Here is a 23596-nt window from a genome sequence, read left to right on the forward strand (position 1 = left end):
AGTAGAGTGGTGAAAGGACTTTTTGAATGCTTGGACAGAAAAAAGGTGGTGGTGATGATCAGAGGCTGATGGCCTTCTAAGGCGGTGCTGGGTCTCTCCCATCTTTGTAGAATGACTCTCAATTTATCCTTGAGTCACATCAAGATTTATAATTCTGGCCCCAAAACCTACCCTAAATTTATACATGAGGTCAACTTGCACATTAATACGTATGTTAATAGTATGGATCTAAAGTGAACTGAACAAGGGGATACTCCCATGGCAAGAGGAAGAAGAAGATGATATGTAATGATTCTCCTTTTCTTCTGCAGTCCACTGTAAATCTGCCCTGGAAGAGGAGCAGGCATTCTTCAAGATAGCCATGAGAGGGGGCTGCAGGAAGCCTTTCCCCCTTGGAGTTTGAACAAAGTCAACTAAGAATCCTGTCCCATAGATTGATATTCTATTTGTCAGTCACTATTAAAAGCTACTGATATACGGCATGAATTTGACAAATCCTAAACTAAAGTACTAACTTCGAAAATGGAATAAAGCTCAGCGGCAACATGCTTAATGTTGCAAGGTGACTCCAAACAGAGATCAGAAGTGCTCTGAACACCTGGAGAGGTGCTGCTGGTCTTTATTGAAAATACTGGGCTGCATGAGCCAGAGCTTGGAAACAGTTACTTTTGGGAAATACTTCCCCAGAATTCCCTAACCAAGCTGGCTATTCTAGGATTGGAGGTTTCCAAAATAATGTTTTCAAGCTCTAATAGCCTGACTCCGTAACTACTACTATATTGGTCTGGCTTTTTCACAATGCTTCTTTCCCTCCAGTAACACAAGGTTATGTTTAGGTGGCACCATGGAATCAGGCTACTACAGTATCTTCCACAATCCCAGTAACAAATAGCAAATCCAGTATACTATAGTTTTACATAAAGGAACCCCATGTTTATTGTAAAGCCAATTCCATCTTATCATCAGAACATAAAACAACTGGAAAGAGCCCTGTGGGACATCATACTCAATCTCCTTTCAATGCAGGATCTCCACTAGAGCAACCCCAGCAGGTACCTATCCAGCTTCTTTATGACAACATTCAGAGAAGATCCTACCACCTCTCTAGGTACTGTAATTGGTCCCATTGATAAACTATTCTTATTGTCAAGAGGTTCCTTCTAATGTTCAACCACAACTCTGTTTTCCTGTAATTTCAAAACAATAGGACCTGGTTCTACCCTCTGAGGCAGCAAAGAACAAGCCTGCAATCTCATCTTTGTGGCAATGCTTGAGCCAATCTTCTCTTCACCAGGCTGAACATGTCCAGTTCCTTCCTCTCCTCATATGCTTCAACAGCCATACCTCTTGTTATCCTTGTTGTTCCAGCTTGTCTTAAATTGAGAACTGAATGCAATGCTCCAAATGAAGACTTGCCTTATATAATATAATGGGACTATTACTTCCCTCAACCATGCTATCTGCCAGAACTTGGAAAAGTTACTTTGGGAAACAATGCTTCAAATTTTATTCACACAGAAGGCGCTCCAACTCTTCAGACCATTTTTGATGCAAAATATATATGCTCACAGAACTGAACTTGGAAAATTGGAAAAGCAGGAATAACTCTGGAAGCAACTCTGATAGTTTTCAGAGGTAAAATAAAATATGGATAATTTTGGAAAGTGACACTTTTCTTCTTCTTTTTTAAAGTAAATAAGTTTGACTGATTTCAAGCTACACTTCACATGAGGTTTTGAGCACCCCATGCTGTCATAAAGTTGCTCTCTTTTAGTATAGCAAGCTAGTGCCATGACCTTCACAACAACCTCTGAGAAAACAGTTGTGCATACTACTGTAGTGTAAATCCCTGCAGACAAGTCAAACCTGTTCTTTCTGGCATCCTGCCCTTCAGAGGAATATTCCTTTAAGATTTATTATGAAAGAGGAATGACTGGGCGTTATTGAACAACATTCACTCTCCACATCCCAGTCGAGTTGCACCCTCCCACACTTGTTTAAAAACACGTGTACTAATTTGACACTGGGGTCAAATAAAGCCCAATAAAATCATAATATTCAAATGAGATATATTATACTGAAACTCCCACTCAAGGCACTTGCATTCAAATGGGTACATTACTAGGTGATAATGTTGGAGGAACACAATCAGCCCCCAAGAGGTTCCTGTCTGGTCTCATAGACACTAATACAGAAATACCTTTTCAACTAAAAATCCTACTAGCAATATGGATTTGTCAAAATCTGAAATTTTAATTTCAAATCCTAGGGCAACAGAAATATAGGAGTGGTGTAACTAATTTAAGCCTCTGCTACAGTGAGATCATATTGGATACAGGTTGAGTATATGATATTCTTGGAAATAGATATATTCTAGATTTTATATTTTGGAATGCAGTATTTCTAATTTTATTCATAATACACAATACTTTTAATAATTTGTGCATGGAATAAAGTTTATGTATATCGAACCATCAAAAAATAAAGGTATAACTATTCCAGTCACCCACGTAGAACATTTTGTAATTTGGAGTATTCTGGATTTTGGAATTCTAAGTAAAGGATGCTCAACCTGTATAAAATATTCATTTTTCAGGCCACATTCCACTTTCCCCCAATCATTGCAATATTTTTGTGGAAGAAACAATTTGAGGTTTGGAACTGTTACTTTTTGGGTCTACAGCTCCCACGATCTATGAAGCTTGGGGGATTCTGGGTGTTGTACTCCCATCTCTTCACCTCTTCCCTTCAATATATGAGAATCTGCACAGTACAAAGTGGTGGAGGCTAAATAGAAGAGTGTTATATACCCTGTTTCCCCAAAAATAAGACATCCCCTAAAAATGACCTAGTAGATGTTTTGCTGAATTGTTAAATATAAGGCCACCCCTGAAAGTAAGACATAGCAAAGTTTTTGTTTGGAATCATGCCGGCCGAATAGAACACCGGAGCATGCAGGATCGGTAAATGTATGTACCATAGATTGATGTACATGGAAATAATAACAGTAACAAGAAATTCTTGATAGGATTTCACAGTTAATAATAGTAATAATAATATAATAACTTTATTTTTGTATGCCGCCTCCATCTCCCGAGGGGACTCGGAGCGGCTTACATGGGGACAAGCCCAATCAACATCATAAATATCATAAAATAAACAGTTTAAAAAACATATGCATCACAATTAAAAACAGAGTAATCAAACTGGAGTTTAAATTAAAAAACATAAAATATAAAAATAATCTTAATCAATTGTCTGGTTATGCTGGTTTGTGATGACAACTTCTTTACAGTATATAATAAATGTTCATTTTTTTTGTTCAACAATAAATATGAATTCTTCTCATGGAAAAATAAGACATTCCCTGAAAATAAGACCTAGCACATCTTCAGGAGCAAAAATTAATATAAGATACTGTCTTATTTTCAGGGAAACATGGTAGCAAGACCCCTACTAACTATGAAGGTTAATTTTTTCAACATTTCCAGTGTCAAGAGAGTTCTTTGCATTTTAAAGATGTTTCACGCTTCTGGACAGCGTTGACTTATTAAAGTGACACAGACCCTAGATCAGGATGGGCAGCATGCAAACTACCATTACTCACACCTGGGGCACTTCAACTACCATCAGCCTGAATCAGAATAGCCAGGGATGAGACACTAGAAATTTCAATTCAATAATATATGGAGAATTCTCACCCTGCACTTAGTGATGTGCAGTTTCTGAAGAGCTTTGATTAATAAACGAATATCTCCCATAATGATCCACAAGGGATTTGGTCCTCCTAAAAGCAAATAATTCAGCTCTTTAGCTGAAGCATGTTCCCACCTGTACAGCAGCGATTCCCTTGAAAAAGATGCACTATGATTTAACTGCTTGAGAAACATGTTTCAATTACCTGACAATCAACAAAACTAGCAGCAGTCAGCAATGGATACTGGACTCCTAAAGTTCACATGAGCTGGGAAATGATAAATGTCTGGGCTAGCTATAGGAAGCATGTAACTCTCTCATTAAAACAAGCATTAAAATAGAATTCAACACAGGACTTATTACAAATACATAGTTAAAACTAATAAAACAATTTTTAAAAACTGTTATATTAAATAAAACACAAAGCTCCATAGCCCAGAACAGCTAATAAGGATGCTCCATCCTATGCCTTCACCAGACCAACTTGTCAGGGTGATGGGGCAAAGAGAAGAACATAATGCTTCAATAGATTAATATGAGGAAATACAGGCTTTCTGATAGTTTGGACTTAGGCTGCATAGGGCCTTATTAAGCAACATTTTGAGTTTTGCTCAGAAATAAATTCTGAGCTAGTTATCCCAGTCCAAGAAGAATGGCTGAAGATCTCTGAATGATCCAAGATGGATAATTTTTATAAACTTTTGAAAAGATTGGAAATCTGTTCATCATTTTTTCACAAGGATTAGGATTTTAATTCGTGAATTACTAGACTGTTAAAGGAGTAGACGAACTATCTCTTATTGGTCTATCACTAAAAGTAGTAGACTAATAAGAGATAACAACCATTAGGTAGAGAGTAGGAAGCTTCCATTTTTGTTTTTGTTTGGTTTTGCATTTCTGTGTTATTTTTTCTTTTTCCCAAGGTTTTACAGTTGCTAGAAAGGGGAGATTTTGGATGGAGCCCAAAGAGTTAGAGATTAATACCTTACTCCATATCCAAAAAAGAGACATACATGCATGTTAGTCACATTTATTACTAACAGGATGCTGTTCATAAGCTAGGAAACATAACAGGGAAAAGTTAATATTATCAAAACTTTACATCTCCAAATTAATGGTCATGCAAACACAGCAAAAAAAGACATTTTCAATTACTCATAAAGGCTAATTAACAATACATTACAATGTCATGATCCAGTACTGTGTGCAAAATCCAAAAGAATATTGGATGGGGTGAGACACAGATCTCATGGGCATTAAAACAAAATCCTATTAATTCAGGAATACCGACATAACTTGCATTAATTCTGGAACCTTATGCAATTAGCCGGGGCAATGACTTTGTTAAAAAGAGAAGGAAAAGGAAATAGAAAGCAGACAACTTCAGTATTTTCATTTGAGATTTCAGGTTCAAACCAGCTTATCAGCAAAATCTTTCTGCTTTGCCAAAACTGAAATATGTTGATTCAGGTGACATTTCTTAATCTAAGCCCTCGCTCAATCTCTTTCTCATTCCAGCTCTTCCCTCAACAGTAGATGTCACAGGCAATTGAAATTCACGCACTACTGGGATAGAAAAATAAGGAACTGCGGACTTTTCCAAATACACACACACTGCTCTAGAGAAAAGACGTGTTATCCTAGCACAGGAGTGGCCAAAGCATGGCACTTCCAAACGTTACTGGACTCCAAATCCCAACATTCCTCACCCATGGCCAGGGATAATGGGAAGAATTGGCCAACAGCACCAGAACACAGCATTTTGTTTACTCCTGTCATCAAAAGATACTTCAAATCTGGTGAAAGGGAAAGCAGTCTTGCCAACTGGGTTGTTGTGAGTTTTCCGGGCCATACAGTCCAGAAAACTCACAGCAACCCAGTGATTCCAGCCATTAAAGCCGTAATCAACAGTTTTTGACAACTATCACTGACCACTCTCAAAGCTTCCACACACATTGGAATGATCCAATGTACAAAACTATGTGGGTATGATATTCTTTGGTTGTACAGCCATTTCACCTCACGTCTAGAAATATCACACAGAGAATTCTGAGTACCTCATCAAACTACAGGTCCCAGGATTTCAGAGGACAAAGTAAGACCGTTAAAGTGGAACTGAACTGCTATAGTGTCAATGCCATTTCACTCCTGGAATGAATCCCCTTAATCAGTAAATATTATTAAATGAGTGCTTCTATGATATGGAGGACTGCAAAAAAAAAAAAATTCAACAAGTCAGGTACCATACTTGTGCCCATTGGTTCAAATGGTCTCTTCCAGGGAAACTTGTTATGAAACAATAGCCAATGGCCCAGGGATCGGAACCAATCCAGGGACCATCACTTTGGGCATCACTCCCTTAAATAATCTGTTAGTTCAACCCATTCCCCTCCCACTGTACTCCTCTCTCTTCACTATCTTTTGGAGTATTACTTTCCTGCAAGTGCATCCCCACCTGGGAGTTCATCAGAGACTATTTTCTGGCTCATTCTCTTCCAGTATTTTTAAAAAATGCATGTTGTTGCAGGTTAGTTCAAGATAATTTCTTGTCTCATTAAAATACCACACATTTTATTTATAAGAACTAAATTTACACGTTCTAAAATCTCCAGTTAGATAGGTTTTCATTGGCTATATTGTGATACTTTGGTTGACTTTTAATGAAGTTACTGCCTAACTGTAGACATTGGCATTTTCCTATTCACCAAAAGTATTTCCTTTACTTTCAATAGATTTCCAAGTAGAATTCTGGCAAACTTTGAAACAAATTTAACTGAGTTTGTAGAAACATTTTTTAAATAAAAATCAACCATAAAAAGGTTATTTTTAACTTTTCGGCTGAGCTGTTCCCTTCAAAACTAATCTTGATGGACATATCACACCAGGCATGGGTAACAGATGGAGATTGGAAGAAGTTGATGGCCTTGTGGTAAAATGATCTCTTCTACAGCACCAAAAACTGGCTTTTGTTATAGGTATTGTCTAGGAAATTTCTGAGGGTAGTCATCTAATCCATTAGTCTGCAATGTGCCACATAACTTTTTTTGGCCATTAATTGGGCCTATAGCTTTTACTTTTTAAAAAGCATTATATTTGATACAAGTATAAATATTGTTGTTGTTGTTGTTGTTGATGACTGCCATCACCTCCAAGACATTCTGATATCAACAGCCTTGTTAAAACCCTGCAAACTCAGAACTGTGGTTTAATTGATTTGAATCTCTTCTCCCATAATGCAATCTCTTTCTCTCTCTTTTACTACATCTTCTGCTATACCAAGTTTTCACATCATTTCAGTGATGCATGCAATCTGATGAAGTACAAAAGTAAGCAAAGTACAAAAGCCTCAATCATCTTTGTTTCTAGCTGAAAGTTCATACTTGATTTCCTCTAAGACCAACTGAGTTGTCTTTTCAGGAGTCCATGGTATTTGTAAAGGTCTCCTGCAACACCACATTTCAAATCATTGATTTCCTGTCAACTTTCTTCCCTATCCAATGTTCACACCCATATACAAAAACTGGAAGCATTCAGTTATATATTTTTATACTTGAGTAATGGTTCTCAATCTATGGGTCCCCAGATGTTTTGGACTTCAGCTCCCGGAAATCCTAACAGCTGGTAAGCTGGCTGGGATTTCTGGGAGTTATAGGCCAAAACACCTGCGGACCGACAGATTGAGAACCACTGTACTTGAGGATCTTATCTAGTTCCTTTATAACTTCTTTTCTAAGTCAGTCTTTTTTCTGATTTTTTTTTACTATAGTCTCCATTTTGATTTATGATTGAGCCAAAGTGTAAATTTTAAAACTATTTTAATGTCTTCATTATCCCCTTAAAAGTTATGAAAATCACCCATGGTCCCTTTTGATTTTCTTAATGTTCAGTTTTAATCCTGCTTGATTTTCCTCAATATTGCACATAAACCTAAGATTGAAATCTCAAACATACAATGAGCACTGAATTTGATTTTAATAACTTTATCTAGTCCCAACATTTGATTTTGATCATGACAAGACTATAGATTACTTTCAAGCATTTTAAAGCACACTAATCATATCTCTGTAGGACACTGCAAAATACTACTTTGTGGATATTATGTGCCTGCAATTTAATTCTGACTTATGACAATCCTATCCTTTGGATTTCTAGGCAAGATTTCAAGAGAGTGGGTTTGCCATTACAATCCTCTTAAGCTATGAGACTATGACTTGCCACAGATATTGGTAGAGCAACCAATATCAAACAAATAGAAGTGGCAAGCAGAAAATGCCAATCAAGTAGGTATTGACATTGTTTTATATGCTATGTATTGTGTATTTTATGTGTACTGCACCTTGGAGTGCTTTTGTGAGCTGCCCCGAGTCCCTTCAGGGAGATGGTGGTCGGATATAAATAAAGTTTTCTTATTTATTATTGATTGCATGTTGCAACCAATAATGTTTTTAATTACATTACAACTGTATCCTTGGTTTGGTTCAGACACGACAAATTATTATTATTATTATTATTATTATTATTATTATTATTATTATTCATTTATTTACTTTAAATTTTGAGTTATCCAGCTATGCTGTTATTTTATCAATATACAGTACTACATTTCTAAAAACAACTAGAAACCAATAAGAAGAGTACAACAAAGGGGCAGCCAAATCCACCTTGAATCCCATACAAGGATAGAGGCAGGAAATCAATCAATATTAAGAACAACTTCGAGATAGTTCCTCTAAACCCTGACCATGTAAAACCTGTCTTGAAGTCCATTGCAACATATCACATGATTTCAGCCTATTCCTCTTACTATTTATTTATTCAAGGGATTATCAAACATAACTTTTATTTATCAATATTCCTTTTATTGCTGTTCAGATTTCTATCTCACTCTTCCCCCAGAGAGCTTAGGGGGATGGATTTGATTCTCCCTCACCCATTTTATTTTCATCACAGTTATGTGAAGTGGATTAGACCAACAGATAGCGACTGGACTCAGGATCATCCAACCACTTTCACCAGAGAGCAAGGATTTTAAATGGGATCTTCCCAGAACTGATTTGATTGCCAGAAAAGTGTATGATACTACCCCTCATCTAGCATTTCGAACAGTCCACATTCTTACAGGGGAACCTTACTTGAGACCTAGAGTCCAGTAAGGTTTAGTACCACTTCTGAATCACCTGAATCACCTAGTTTCCAACACGGTGCAAAAGTTTTGAAATCCAAACATTAGCAACCCTACACTAAGATCTTGCGCTCTACTTCATACGAGCACCTAATGATTCACAGGCTTTCCCCCTTGTTTTCATTCCAATTTATCAGTAGGCTACTCTTGGGGATAAAAGAATTCAGTCAACACATATGGTAAGATAATGTATGAGGTCAACTGAACAGAGGTCTTTGATTGTGTGTTCCTGTATGGATGGAGGTTAAGCTGGATGATCCTTGTGGTCTTCCAACTCTGTGATTCTGCAATTCTATGAAAAACAGGAGCATTCAATAAAACTAATCATGTTTTCCATATAGAACACTTCCTCTCAGTGTCTTCACAGACACCTGAAATGATGCCCACCTATGGACCTACCCATTTGCTTCTGAGAAAACAAAGAAACATAATACTAACTTTGGAACAATTCGGGAGTCTTCTTTTTCTCTGCCACCACTCAAGAGGGAGAGCCAAAGTACCTTGGTTTTAATCTTTTCCCTTCTCCAAAGGTTTCAGAAAAAAATCAATAAATGAACAGCTGTTGGGTAGTAAGTCCTGCATTTGATGCAAGAGAAATGGGTCTATCCTGCTGAATAGGTCACATTATATTATGCCCTCCCCTTCCCCATGCTTCCATAGAAAGTAGGGATTGAATAGTGCTTTAAATATTTAAAAAGTATTCCCTTGAACCCAAGTTGGGCTCAAGGGAATACCCCCAAAATGCAAATATACACATTCTTCTGCCAATAGCACGGAAATGATGAAGTTGGCATAAGGAGGGAGAGAATAATTTGGTCCTCTATTGCTAGACTGCCATTCACCCAGATGCAATTCACTGCCATGCAGACACTGTGTAAGAAAGCTGCCAAATAGAAGGATCTAAATTGCCAACCAGCAAAATATATTCTCTCACAGTGCACAGCAATGGTTTCAGAGGACTAAACAAGCACTGTAGAATTTGTTGCCATTTGTTCCCAAAGTGAGACTTTTCAATTTACATTTTCCTGCCAATTGAAAAGAACATCTATGAAAGGTCTGAAATTGAATTTAATTTCAAGGACAATAGGTGTTGGTCATTAATATTTCATATAAGTTTCTTTGCTGGCTCATTTCACTTCAAAAATTGAACGCTTACTACCAGTACTCTAGACCAGTAAAATTTACTACTCAAATTTTTGAGTACTGCATGAATTTACTACTCAAAATTATATTTATGTACTGCAGGAAAATGTTTAGGGGTGGGTTTTTTTCAGGTCATGTGTGATTTATGCATTGCATGGTAACAAAAGAAGGGATACATTAACCTCATATTTCAAAAAACCAGACAGCAGAAATGAAAAGTTATATTGAGATAATCTACAAAATGTGCTTACATTGTATGAATGATGTGCTGTTCCTTCATAAAGCATGTAGGAAGTCAGCATTTCTCCAAAGTGTGAAGTATTTCCATGTGCTTAAAGCATGATCTTTCCAAAGCAAACAACAATGAAAAGAGAAAGAAAGAAAGAAACCATATTCCCTGCCAACAATATTTTGGCTTGTTCTACCAGACACCTTCCATCTTTCAAGACCGATCTCCCGCACTACTCATGCTAGCACGAAGCAGCAAACATCCACAAATGTCCAAATTCAAGGAACCCCAGGGTCAATTGGGGAATACTTACTGAAACACGCTCATGCCCTATATTCTGCCTAACAACAATTGAAAATCTACCATGTAAAAATAAATATGAAATAGATCAGAGCTTGATACGGTACCATTATGAAAATACTGCCTTCTCCTTACTCAACTGCAACTTCTAAAAAGTAGTATATTTCTGTTTTGAAGAGGGATGGGAGCCCCATCCTAATCGCCCCTGTTACCACTGCATTCTGCACCATCACTCTAGGCAAGATTTGATACAACATTGGTGTCAATACTTAGATTTGATCTGTTTTTCAAATTATGGAAAAATGTAGGGGTAACTAAACTAGCATATTTTTATGGATAGTTAGTTGCACCTTTTATTGAAAATAATTCAAGTGGAGACATCTGGGGGTTTCAAGGGCCTCTTGGGAGCCACAGAAAGAGGTCAAGGGAATCCCATGAAGCCCCTGAGCTTCACATTCTCTAATCCAACATACACAATACAGGACTAGATGCCCTAATACAATATATAAAAACAGATACATACATTTTCAGAGTGGCTCACTATCAATACTAGGGATGGGCAAAACCCAGGCCATATGTAGCCCTATAGGGCCACTCAAAATAGTTTTGCTCCCAGATGGTTTTTGTGGAGTGGAGTGTGGGCTATAAACCTGACAAGTCTCCATAGCCTCCCACAGTTGTTCCCCCAACTGACAAAGAAGATCTACTTCGTGGGCCTTAGAGTTACATTAGCAGGGAAGACACAAGGAAGGAAGGATATCAATAGATGAGAAAGAAGCAAAGGCACCTATGGAAGAATGCATCCAAATGGAGTTGCATGGATCAGATTTACAGTAAAGTCCACTGAACACAGTTGGTATGGCTTTCCAGTAAAGTCATCATTGTATTATTAAATGAACTACTAAATCAAATCTGTTATCAGACTCCCATTTATCAACTTTAAAGGATTTTTAAAATCCCCTTGAATGTACTATATCAAATTCCACTGGTTTCAGCTGGGAATCCACTTCTCTGCCTCAGAAGCATGAATTGTTTTCAATCAAGTAAAAAAGCATTAGAGTGTACTGTACTGAGTAGTTTTAGTTTCTACTTTTTTTAGCCTATAAAAGTGTGATGTGGGGGTGCAGATGAGGTGAACCTACAGTCAAGATTATTTTGCCGAACACTTGAACACTTCAATGGAACAACAATTGCGTAGTAATCCTTGCACGAATTAAAAGATCTGTTATGTTAGTTTACAAGTTAGCACACATTTTTTAGAAAGTGATCCAACAACATGCTGCTTTTCAATGTACATTGTCTAGTTTATACTTCAAATAACAAGAAGAAAAGAAAATGGGAGAAAACACTCCAGAGTTCAAACTTCTCAAATGTAGCTAAACATGTTTGCACTTGAAGCTTTTCTTCAACCAGAAAGTTAACATTTGCCTAAAGGAGCTGGACAGCCTTTGGTTATATATCACTTTTAAAAGCTTCAGGCTATGCATATGACCAAAGGCATTCCAAAATACAACAGCATCCCAATAAACTTGGGGGCATTTACAAAAGAAAGATGAGTTTAATTGCAAGAGACTATTGAAAACGCCAATGTTCAAGATATTGTAAGAATTTAAGAAGAAGCATATTAGATCAGGCTATTTGCAAAGATTAGAAGTTTTACATTGTTTTGGACTATAACTTCCAGAATTCTACAATTCAACCACTGACTATACGTTCGGGGATGTTAAGACACTTTTTATTCAACAACACAACACCTGCAAGTTCTAAGTAAAGTCTAGTTCAAGGGACCCCAAACTAAGGCCTGTGGGCCAGATTCAGCCCCCAAGAATTTTCCCAGACCCACCCCTTTCGCTTGCATAAGTTGACAATTTTGGTGTCGACTTTAGGGGCTGGCTTAGGATGTATAGTTTTCACTAATAGACCCACACTGACTTTAAGATACTGGCCACAACAGGCAATGGAATATCACCTCACCATATAAGTATTGCTTTGAAATTGAACCAGCTTTACAAAGATATACATGACCTGTATATAGATGGAATATTAAACAACAGTGAACCTTCACAGTTCAGAGTCTGCCCCTGTCTTGCATAGCTTCAAAATGATGGGGGAAGAGGTTTCAACTTTATGTGAATAGATTTAACCATCATTTCCAAATAGATCTGTGGCACACAGGAAGGTTGGGATGAGGGAAGAAGATAAAGCAAAAAAAAATCACCCAAATGCCCTTGACTCTACCAAAACCAATTCTGTTAGAAAACTGAACACATAGAGTAAGTCATCCCCATAAACCCAGTTTCCGAAAAGAATCAGTGTGGTAATGAGCACACCCCATATACTCTCTCCCTCCATTGTATGTGCAATAGGTTTATCAGAAGCATTTGTTTGTATTTTCAACTATTAGCAATTTATCACCACAGTCAAACCCTGAGAAACAATGGTCAGTCTCAAAAATAGTTTACAGAAAACAAATCCTTAAATTCGGGTTTGCTTTCCTACACAGAATTAAGATGAACCACTGCAGTATCTGTATTGTAGGTGCAAATGGAGACAAAACATCCAATTTACTCCTCACATCTGCAACATATTTTGGTATTATGACCAAGATGGGTCAATTTGGATTGCTGATACCTCAAGAAAACATGACAAGCTAATATTGTAGCTATAAACACAGAACAGCCATCCCAACCTCATTCTGAATAGACTATACTCTTGTGTTCACTGCTCATGCAGCAAATAATTTCACATTAGAGAATCTTCATGTAATGAGATTGTAAACAACTAAATACACACAACAGGTTCACTGGATTGTACTCACCCATGTTGTGTCTAAATGCAGTGTGAGAACATTTATAAACCAAATTATTACAGAACTGTATATTAATTATCCTTGTCTTATGATCTATATTATACAGACACTACTTTAGGGAAATTATTTTTGGGGACTGCAATTACCAGATTCCACTAGCCAGGACAACTACCAAACTTGCTGGCTGATTGTGAGATAATTTTTTAAAAAATTTCCCGTGCTCTTGAATGAATCTAGAAGTTTCTGTATCGTTAGATGCAAATCAATGGAAACACTCAAGACTCAGATTGAAAATGGTTAAACTGCAATGAAAAGCACAGGACCTCCATCCCTCACACATAGGCATGGACACAAAACTAGCTGGGCCTTACCATTTTGATACCCGTTGAAAATGCAACCGGCTTGGCAGGTTTCGGAATCTCTAACTGCATTTCTAGTTGCGTAGACCGGTCTTTGTGCTGGGCTAACAGCAAAGAGGCAGGCAGATGAGAACTTTCCTGTAAGATTTGAAAAGAATGAAGACAAAACAAATATTAAAGAGGCATGTACTATCCCACGTTCGTTTGATGTATTCTTAGAACAACAACCCGTCTCAAAAAGTTGCTTTCAAGGAAACAGCACAAGTTTTCGACATGGGTTACCAGAAAACTATCACTTTCAGTAATAGGAAAAAGCTGCATTAGCCTCGTAAATCAGAGAAATTTGCAAACAGCCATTTTTATAGATTCCACATTAAATGACAATATAACAAGCTCCTTATTCCAGAAGGCCGAACACAACCATACATATTAAAATGCTTTTTGAAGTAATAATAATTAGAACTCAATCACAAAAACAAAGAGTACAGAAAGCTATCTAACATGGATCAGATGTTTATTTAAGCCACATTCCTTCAACCAATGAACTCCATCCAGTTTCAAATCAGTTCTCCATTAGATTTTACCTGAGGCCGTTTGGAGGTGATACACACATTCTGGCTCACACAATGGATCTATTGTGCATGCAACCAACAACATATTTATTTTCTCATTTAGTAATTTATTCCCAAAGACGCCAGTCAAATGGCTTTTCAAAATATAAAATGTGCATGCTTACACACAAAGTAATAAAGGGGCTTAAGGGGAGTTCATTATCGAAAATCCTATGAATGGGCAACAGCAGAATAATTGTTAATGCATGCAAACCAAAGGATATCTAGGGACTCTAGACACCAACCCACCTAATTAGCAAAAATAGCTCTGAAGCCTTAGCAGAAAGCAGACATGAGGTTATTCACAGTGCTGCCACTGAAAAGAGCATACTTGTGTTGAGTTCATCTTCTTCTCTTCATAATACTGAGTTAAGAAAGGGCATTGTGCATTATCATGATACATAACTGGCTCCTGAGGAGCAGGAAATCTCAAGTGATGACAGATCCCCACATGCTTCCTGAATATTATCATGATAGAAAAAGTGTAGAAGAAATGGAGTTTGACCCAGAAGAGCCATTTTCAGCAGCTGCTCCATAACTAGACTCATTCTTCATCCTGGCCAAAACAGTTATCAAAATTCTTCCTGACTGCAACACCTTTTGATGTCTACATATGGACCATCACCTCTGAGTCCCTCTAAATGAGTAGGAAATGTTAATTATATCCTTAGAAAAACCCAAAACAAATAATCAACGAATGTTTTTCAGACTTCTGGCAAGTTTCCAAGAACAGGGCAAGAACTGGTCTGCAAGAAAAAGCATAGAAAAACTTGTTTTCAGAAGTGGTATGGTATCTGTTCATCTTATAGAATGAACAGCATGGAATACTTGAACAATGATATTGAAACAAGACATGATTGTTATATTTACGTATTTGAAAGGATAATAATAACAATAACAACAACACAACTTTATTTTTGTATACCACCTCCATCTCCCCAAAGGGACTCGGGTGGCTCACATGGGGACAACAGCACAAGTTAAAACACAGAACAATCAATTAAAAACATTTTAACTACATGAAAGAAAATAAGGAAAAGGGAGCAAGCTTGTTTTCTGCTGCCCTGGAGACTAGGACTTGGAGCAATGGGTTCAAATTACAGGAAAGGAGATTCCATGTAAACATTAGGAAGAACTTCCTGACCATGAGAGCTGTTCAACAGTGGAACTCTCTGACCCGGACTGTGGTGGAAGCTCCTTCTTTGGAGGCTTTTAAACAGAGGCTGGATGGCCATCTACCAGCAATGCTCCGATTGTGTTTCTCCTGCATGGCAGGGGGTTTAATCTGATGGCACATGCGGTCTCTTCCAACTCTATAATTCAAATGAAAAAATGTATATACCTATCACAGCAAAGGAACCAAATGGAGTGGCCTTGGGAAAGTCATACTCTCTCAGCATTGAAGGCAATGGCAAACCTCCTCTGAATAAAGCCAATAATATAGTCACTGTAAGTCAGAAATGACCCGAAGGCATCTGAACAACAAGAAACCATGAAGGGGAGAGCTAAACCTTTGCCCTACAGCTGCCAACATTACCAATCCAAAAAAAGTTCTGCACACAATTTGGAGGAGGAGACAGCCTTATTTCCATGTGATGTAGCATGACCAAGCAAGGGAGGATGCAGTCATGAGTCAAATGCACCAGTCACTGCACCCGCTCTGAACAGCAATTCTTTGCCCCAATGCAGAATCAGGAAGCGGATGAGAATTATGCAATACCACAGATGCTTTCCACTTGCAATTTCACATTGCCAAAGCAAAGTAACAGAAGATAAATCTTGAGTTTAGTCTGCCTGGAAAATACTGTGTGACAGATCTGCAGCTTGCTGATTGTTTTACCACTTGGAAGCCTTTGCAGTATTTTATCTTTGTGTTCAAGCGGCCTGCCCTTGATTTATTGTTTTTTTGTTTTTGTTTTTTGTTTTTGTTTTTTGATTTCTTGATGTTCTGTTTATTATTATTTATTGTATTTTAAATGGTGTTATGATATGTTGTTCTTATATTTTATTATGTTGTATTGCTCTGGGCATGGCCCCATGTTAGCCGCCCCGAGTCCCCATTGGGGAGATGGTGGCGGGGTATAAATAAAGTTTTATTATTATTATTATTATTATTACTGTGGGAGAGCACAACACTGTAGCTTCCAGAACATATTCAAATACACTAACTATATGTCACTTTCAGTTTTCAGGTTGATGACAGCAATCTCACTGGGGTTTGGCTCCAAACTGCAGATGCTTTAATACCATTCTTTCCCAGTGATTGGACTTAAATCTGCATTTCTGGTCTCGGAAGGATTTATCAACAAGCTCATAAAGTTGACTATAAAAAAAGTTCCATCTGATCTTGGAAGCTAAGCAGAGTCAGACCTGATTATTAAATGATTGGGAACCCACCAAGGAATACCAAGTGCCATAGGTTATATTTCAGCGGAAGGAACTGGCAAAGTATCCCTACCCTAATAAAACCCTATGGAATTCATAGGATTGCCATAAATCAACAGGCAATCTGAACATACATACAAAAGGGGGGCACACATACATATGTTAAGAGTCCAAATTTTCTTATCTGATTCAAACCAAAATACAAAATGGACTAGTATCTATTCATTTAATTTATATCCCATTTTTGCCCATGTGGGACCCATCTAGTTGGGTAATCCTACCATTTCTGATTGTTGTTGGTTGTTGCGTACTTTCAAGTCTTTTCTCACTTATGGCAATCCTAAGACTTTATCTGGCTAGAAGAGTTTGCCTTCATCTGAAGCTGAAAGTGTGTGACTTCCCATGGTCATTCAGTGGGTTTCTATGGGGAAGCAAGGACCTGTACCCTGGTCTCCTGGAATTTTAATCTCATATTCAAACAGCACCACCACATCAATTCTCAGTTTAGGGTATCACCCGCATTTTATGCTCACATGACAGAAACATAGAACACAGGCTTCTACATTCTAACTTCCCAGAATCTTATGATCAACAGGACAGGGTTTTCCCTTGGTCCCATCACCATCATAGGATTGGTTGGTGAGCACACAGCCTTCTCAGTGGCTGCTCCAGTTCTCTGCAATTCCCTTCTATGGGAATCTATGCTGGCTCCCTCCCTGCTTTCCTTTCACTGGCAGGCAAGGTCCTTTTTGTCTAAGCAGGCTTTAAATGTCTAATTGCATACAGGTTTCTTGAAATGTATTAACTTTTGCACATCTTTTAATGATGTGAAACTGTGTTTCACTTTTCTTTTTTTAAGCTGCCTCTGGTCCCAATTTGAGAGAAAGGTGGTATATAAATGATGAACAAATTAATAAAGTCAGGGCCTCATCTACAATGAAAAGAACGGCTTTTCAAATAAGCTGTTTGCCTTCCTCTCTTTAAATCATCTGGAAACACCTTCAACTTAAGAGGTGATCAAAACTGGAAGGCTTTACTAATACTATGTTTAAGCTCACATCAACACTATTTTTTATTTCGGGTTAAAGGTTTTATGTGTTTTTCCACTGTTTTAATCATCTCTTAAGTGAGCATGAGAACACTGGAAATGTGAGATTAAAGAACACCTGTAACATCACCAAACGTAATAACTAACATGTTAATATGAGCCTAACAAATATATTATTGAAAGAGCACAGTAGGGATACAAAAGTACATGCAACATTCACAGAGCTGACACCTTTTCTGTATTAGAATTATAAACTGTACTTCTGAAGATCATGGAAGATTCCTACTATAAATGGAGGGATTTTTTAAAAAAATCTCAATTTGAGAGAGAGAGGAATGTGAATTGAGGCTTTTTAAAAAACCAAAGAAAAAAATAACACAAACAAGAACTTTCTTTCTCCTGCCCTTCACATTACCTTTTAGTCATTAACAACATATTTAGATACGTTTAGCAGCGGTGCGTGCCCAAACGTCGTTAAATTACCTATTTTGGTCATGTTATAAAGATTATTTATAACTGCTCCTTTTTGCAAGCCATCTGGCAAAATGGATTTCCAGTAAAACCAACTGCTGTGTAACAAAACAATGTTCACTCCGGCTAAATTAAAAGGGCATTTAAAGCTGAGTTGGAAACACTTTGGTGACTCAGTGTTACCCTCCCCTCTCCCTTCCCCTCCCCTCCCCAAGCTGTTAAAAGAAATAAACACTGAACAGTGAAGCTGCTATGAATTGACCTTCATGGTCAGACTATGTCTACAGTATGTATACCTTTGCACTTTTAAGAGCAAAATGATAGGGCCTTATTCCATGTTCTCTCACAGAATCCTAGTTGGAAGAGACCCCAAGGGCCATCCAATCCAACCCCATTCTCCCATCCAGGAAAACACAAGCAATGCAGACAGCCATGCAGCCTCTGCTTAAAAACTTCCAGCAAAGGAGACTCTACTACACTCCAGAGAAGGACTCCAACATGAACTTGAGCAACCTATTCAACTGTCAGGCAGCTCTTACTTATGTCCGACAATGGTGACAATGATAATATTACCTTAACACATGGGAGAGTCCCATTTTATAGAGAGCCACATTTTTATATGTGCATATTTATACTTTTATACTGATTTTATCATATTGTGGCATAATTTATGAAGTCAATCGATCTTATGTTTTAGCGGTTTATTTTAACTATTTGTTTTAATTTTTAATTGTTTGTTGATTTCTGTTTTATTTCCATTTTTAGAATATGGTATTGACTGTTTGCCATTTTTGTCTTTGGAAGCTGCCCTGAGTCCCTTAGGGGAAAGAGGGCGGGTTAGAAATAATGATGATGATGATGATGATGATGATGATGATGATGATGATGATGATGATGATGATGATGATGATGTCAGGAAGTTCTTCCAAATATTCAGGTAGAATATCTTTTCCTGAAGTTTGAATTCATCGGTTGTGTCCTTGCCTCTAGAGCAGCAGAAAACAAGGCTGTTCCATTTTAAATATGGCATCCCATCAAATATTTAAACATGGCCATTATGTCTCTTCTTTCAGCTTTTCTTATCCAGGCTAAACATTCTGAGCTCCCTCAGCTGCTCCTAAGAGGAATTCAGTTTCCAGACCATTGACCATTCTGGTCACCCATCTCTGGACACATTCCTGCTGGTCAATGTCCTTCTTGAATTGTGGTGCCCACAGCTGAACACATGGCTATTCCAGATTAAGTCCAACCAAACTCGAATATTTATTTATTTACGTATTTGTGTATACATGTATGTACGTATGCATTTAGAACATTATTACCCTGCTCCTCAGCTACAAAGGCACTCAGAGCGGCTTGCAAAATATTAATTTGCCCTCATGTACATGAGATCAATAATTATTACATAAATAGTACATAGGACATGATGTTGCTGTGTCTTGCTAGCTGCCTCCCTCTCACTCAATGGCAGTCAGAATGGCAGGTGAAGGTGGTGGAAGAGACTATGAGTGGAACTATGACTTCCCTCGATCTGGGCACGAGACTCCTATTGCTACAGCCTTCAATCACATTTGCTTTTTTCGCTGCCACATCACACTCTTGACTAATATTCATCTTGTAGTCCATTAAGAATTCTAGATCCCTTTCACATGGACAAAACTGTTTTCACCTCTTGCCCTTCTCTTCTTCATTGGGGTTTGGTTCCAGGACCTGTCATAGATATCAAAACCTAAACATTAGGAAAAATGCCTGAAAATAAGGGCTGTTCTGAGAGTGGCATTCTCCAGAGGTTTAAACAGAGGCTAAATGGCTAACTCAATCATGAGTGCTTTGATTGTGCATTTCTGCACGTTGAAATGGGGTAGGGATTGATGGCCATTTGGTCTCTTCCAACTTCATGATTGTAAATAAAAAATAGTAAATAATTTTACCAGTAGAGATAAAAGCATGTTAAGCAACTCATACCAGTTAAACAAGTTCAAAACACTAAAAGAGTTTAAGTTGACCTCATGTATAAGTCAAGGGGGGGTTTTGGGGTCAAAGTTATGGATTTTGGGGCAACCCATGGATATATGGAGGATCATTTTGCAGAGAGGGAAACTGAACCATTGCTGCAGAGGATCAGCCATTTTTAGAGTAAGAATAAAACTTTCACATGTTTAGTGCTCCAGAATCTTTTTTTTTTCAAGGAAAACTTTTATATAAAACTATATACAGCATCAGCTAATCAGTGCTCCTGGTCTTGAGTTCCTTTTCTTAATTCTTTTCCATGTCAATGATGTATTATGTCTGCTTGATATTATGCAGAACTGTGAGGACAAATAATTTTCCTGTTATTCTAATGAGGATACTTTTTCTGTTTTGAATGGGGGAGGGGCAAAACCAAAAAGATTCCACATAGTTCACATGTTTTCTACAGTTCAGGATCCTGTAGCAATAATAATAATTTTATATGGTTGAATTTCTAATTACAATCCAAGTAAACTATGCCTTCAGTATATGAAACATGATACAATTATGCAAACAAAGTTATATACTGGTCGAGTATCCTTTCTCCTAAATGCTTGGGACCAGAAGTGTTTTGGATTTCGAGGGTTGGGGGCTTGGAATGCCTGCATTTGCTTATACGTACAGAATAATCCATCTTGAAAATGGATCTCAACTCTAAACATGAAATTTATTTATGCTTCACATACATATTATATACTGTACATAGTCTAAAGGTAATTTTATACAATATTTTTGAGAATTTTGTACATGAAACAAAGTCTCTGTATATAAAATTATCAGAAAGCAAAGATGTCACTATCCAAGTTACCAAAGTGGACAACTTTCAATTTAGGTATACTTTGGAATTTAAAATACCAGATATGGTATGCTCAACCAGCATAATGAAATGTATGCTTGTAAAGTAACCACACATTTTAATCTCTAAAGCAGTGGCTCCCAACCTGTGGTCCGTGGACCACCAGTGGTCCACAAGAACAGCCTTACTGTTACTACACCGTTGCAACGAGATCGACTGGTCTCGCAAAACTCTCTTATACTGCCAAGGCAGCAGGGATATCAGGAAGGGAGAGGCTAACTGCCCATGAAAGGCGCTGAAACAAGTCTCCTGACTGCTGTTTCTCCTCCTCTTCCTGAGCAGAGCCGTTCCATGCGGCACCTGGAAGCGGGAGTGCCTTGATGTCTTCGTTTTTAGGCCTGTTCCTGGGGTTATTTGGGGTGCTGATTCAGAAAATTTCTTTGGATAGACCACATCAGCTCTAGATTATTAAATATGGTTTTCTGTGGGCAAGCAGAAGGCGACTACTGAATGGCATATGTTCTGTATCAGAAACTAGAGCTGATGTGGTCTATCCAATGCAATTTTCTGAATCAGCATCCCAGATAACCAAACTGAATCTAAAGTTGACCAAAAATTGAGTCGTAACCCTTTTGGTACTAATGTTGGAGAGTGGTCCCTGGTCAAAGTGGTCCCTCGTCAAAAAAAGATTGGGAACCATTGCTCTAAAGGGTGCTTAATCTGAATATTTTATATGTAATGTAATGTAATGTAAACTTTTATTACGGTCAATGACCGTAAAACTATAGCTCCCATTATTCCATAGCACGGAGCCATGACAGTTAAAGTGTTGGCAAACAGCATTAATTTGACAGTGAAGATGCACCTTTGGTCTCCAATTCCATCCACTGCAATCACTGCAGACCTCAAAATTTGTGATTATCACTTCCACTATCCTGGAAGATATAGTCCCCAAAAAGTAACTTTTGTGAGCTCTGAAGGAAATTACGAGTTTAAACAATACTCAAATCTTGAGTAGGTAACAAAGGCTTTAAGCATTTCACAATTCCACTGCCTGCAAAGTAAACGTTTTCCTTTTGGGGAGGAGGAAGTCAACATCTAAGACAAAAGGCACGCCTGGATAATAATTTTTAAAAACTCGAACACCTTTTCTCTTTTAATAAATCCAGTAAATGACCCACACTCCCCAGCTTCCCACTCCCAAGAGAAGCACCCTCCCTCAGTTCAGTCCCCAGAAGAGCAAAACCACCTCTTAAATCAGCTGACACCAAACTTCCTCCCATTTCAGTAGGCACCCCTCAGGGCTCAACAAGAAGTTCAAGTGCTAAGCCTCCCCATAGGAAAAAAGAAACAGAGCAGAAATTTTAAAAAACATAAACAACTGGGTAGAATCATAAAGCCGAAACAATAAAAACTTTTTCGGGTTTGCTGTGATAGAAGAATCTGGAACACAGCTGTTCTGCTGTTAAAAAGAAAACTCTTAGGAGTTTGTTAGAAGTGGATGACTGGGAAATGAAAGCCATACAGCCCAAGAGAGAAATAAGACAACCCAAATAAACATTCAAGTTGAACCAAATAGCCAGTGAAATAGTCCTCCACTTTCGCACACAATCCCCGTGAAAGTGAAAAACTGCAAAATTAAAAAAGGTTTATACATTTATCTAAGAGAACTTCTTTCTAGGAATTGCTAGGTCATTGAACATGACTCTGTGGTCAACATCCACTGGAAGCTGAGCACAGAATCACGAAGGAGGATCTAGAGAGAACATTTTAATCAAATCCGTGAGTAATCAAATGCATAAGTGTCAAACCTGAAAATAAGGCTGACTGCATTTTAAAAACAGATTAAATAGATATGTTCAAAACAGATTTAAAACATGTACTGTACATGAATGTAACAGCTTGCTAACAATGAGTAGCTGGAGGAGAAAAGCAGAAGCCATTCCTAACACAGATATTCTCCTGGTGAGCCAATACAGACTAATAGTTTGCAACTTGGACCAGATTTACATCACTGTTCCATTGTCTCTCAGTCTAAGCTATGGCACAGCACCTTTGTGAATAATGAAATAGAATTTGATGCACATCACTCTGAGTGAAGTGGTGAAATTATGTGATAAGACAGAGATGACAAAGCCTATAGTTGTCCAGCCTGTGCTAAAACTCATATCATCCCAGATTACTAGGCAAGATGGCTGAGGCTGATAGGATCTGGAGTTGAACAGCATTTATTTACCAGAATACAAATTCCCACTAGAAAGTAAGATGACAAAGATTGTAATCATGTTGATTCCGCCAGAGAAACTGCTGAGCATCCAATGTGAAACATCAATATTTAGGTTCAAGTTTGAGGAAGTGCAGTTCTTCATATGGTGTCATTTTATGTATATATGCGCACATGGATGAACATGAACAATTTATTCGTTTATTTACTTATCTACTTTATTTTTATCCTGCTTTTCTCCCGATATAGGGAGAATTTGTCTGTGCACCCAGATAGGTGTTCAGCTGTAATTAATCATTTGAAACAAGGTGGCATAGCACAATTAATACATAA

The 23596-nt window shown here is 37.8% G+C and overlaps 1 protein-coding gene across 1 annotated transcript in view; it reads right to left on the reverse strand.

Annotated features, from left to right (window-relative positions):
- Positions 1 to 23596, reverse strand: part of mnat1 (MNAT1 component of CDK activating kinase) — a 129028-nt gene that overhangs the window by 54866 nt on the left and 50566 nt on the right. Inside the window, exon 6 of the mRNA XM_003224707.4 lies at positions 13731 to 13856. Within this exon, the coding sequence (XP_003224755.1) occupies positions 13731 to 13856 (126 nt within the window). The remainder of the gene's footprint in view (positions 1 to 13730; positions 13857 to 23596) is intronic.

Source organism: Anolis carolinensis, chromosome 1, assembly GCF_035594765.1.
Source record: "Anolis carolinensis isolate JA03-04 chromosome 1, rAnoCar3.1.pri, whole genome shotgun sequence".
NCBI lineage: Eukaryota > Metazoa > Chordata > Lepidosauria > Squamata > Dactyloidae > Anolis > Anolis carolinensis.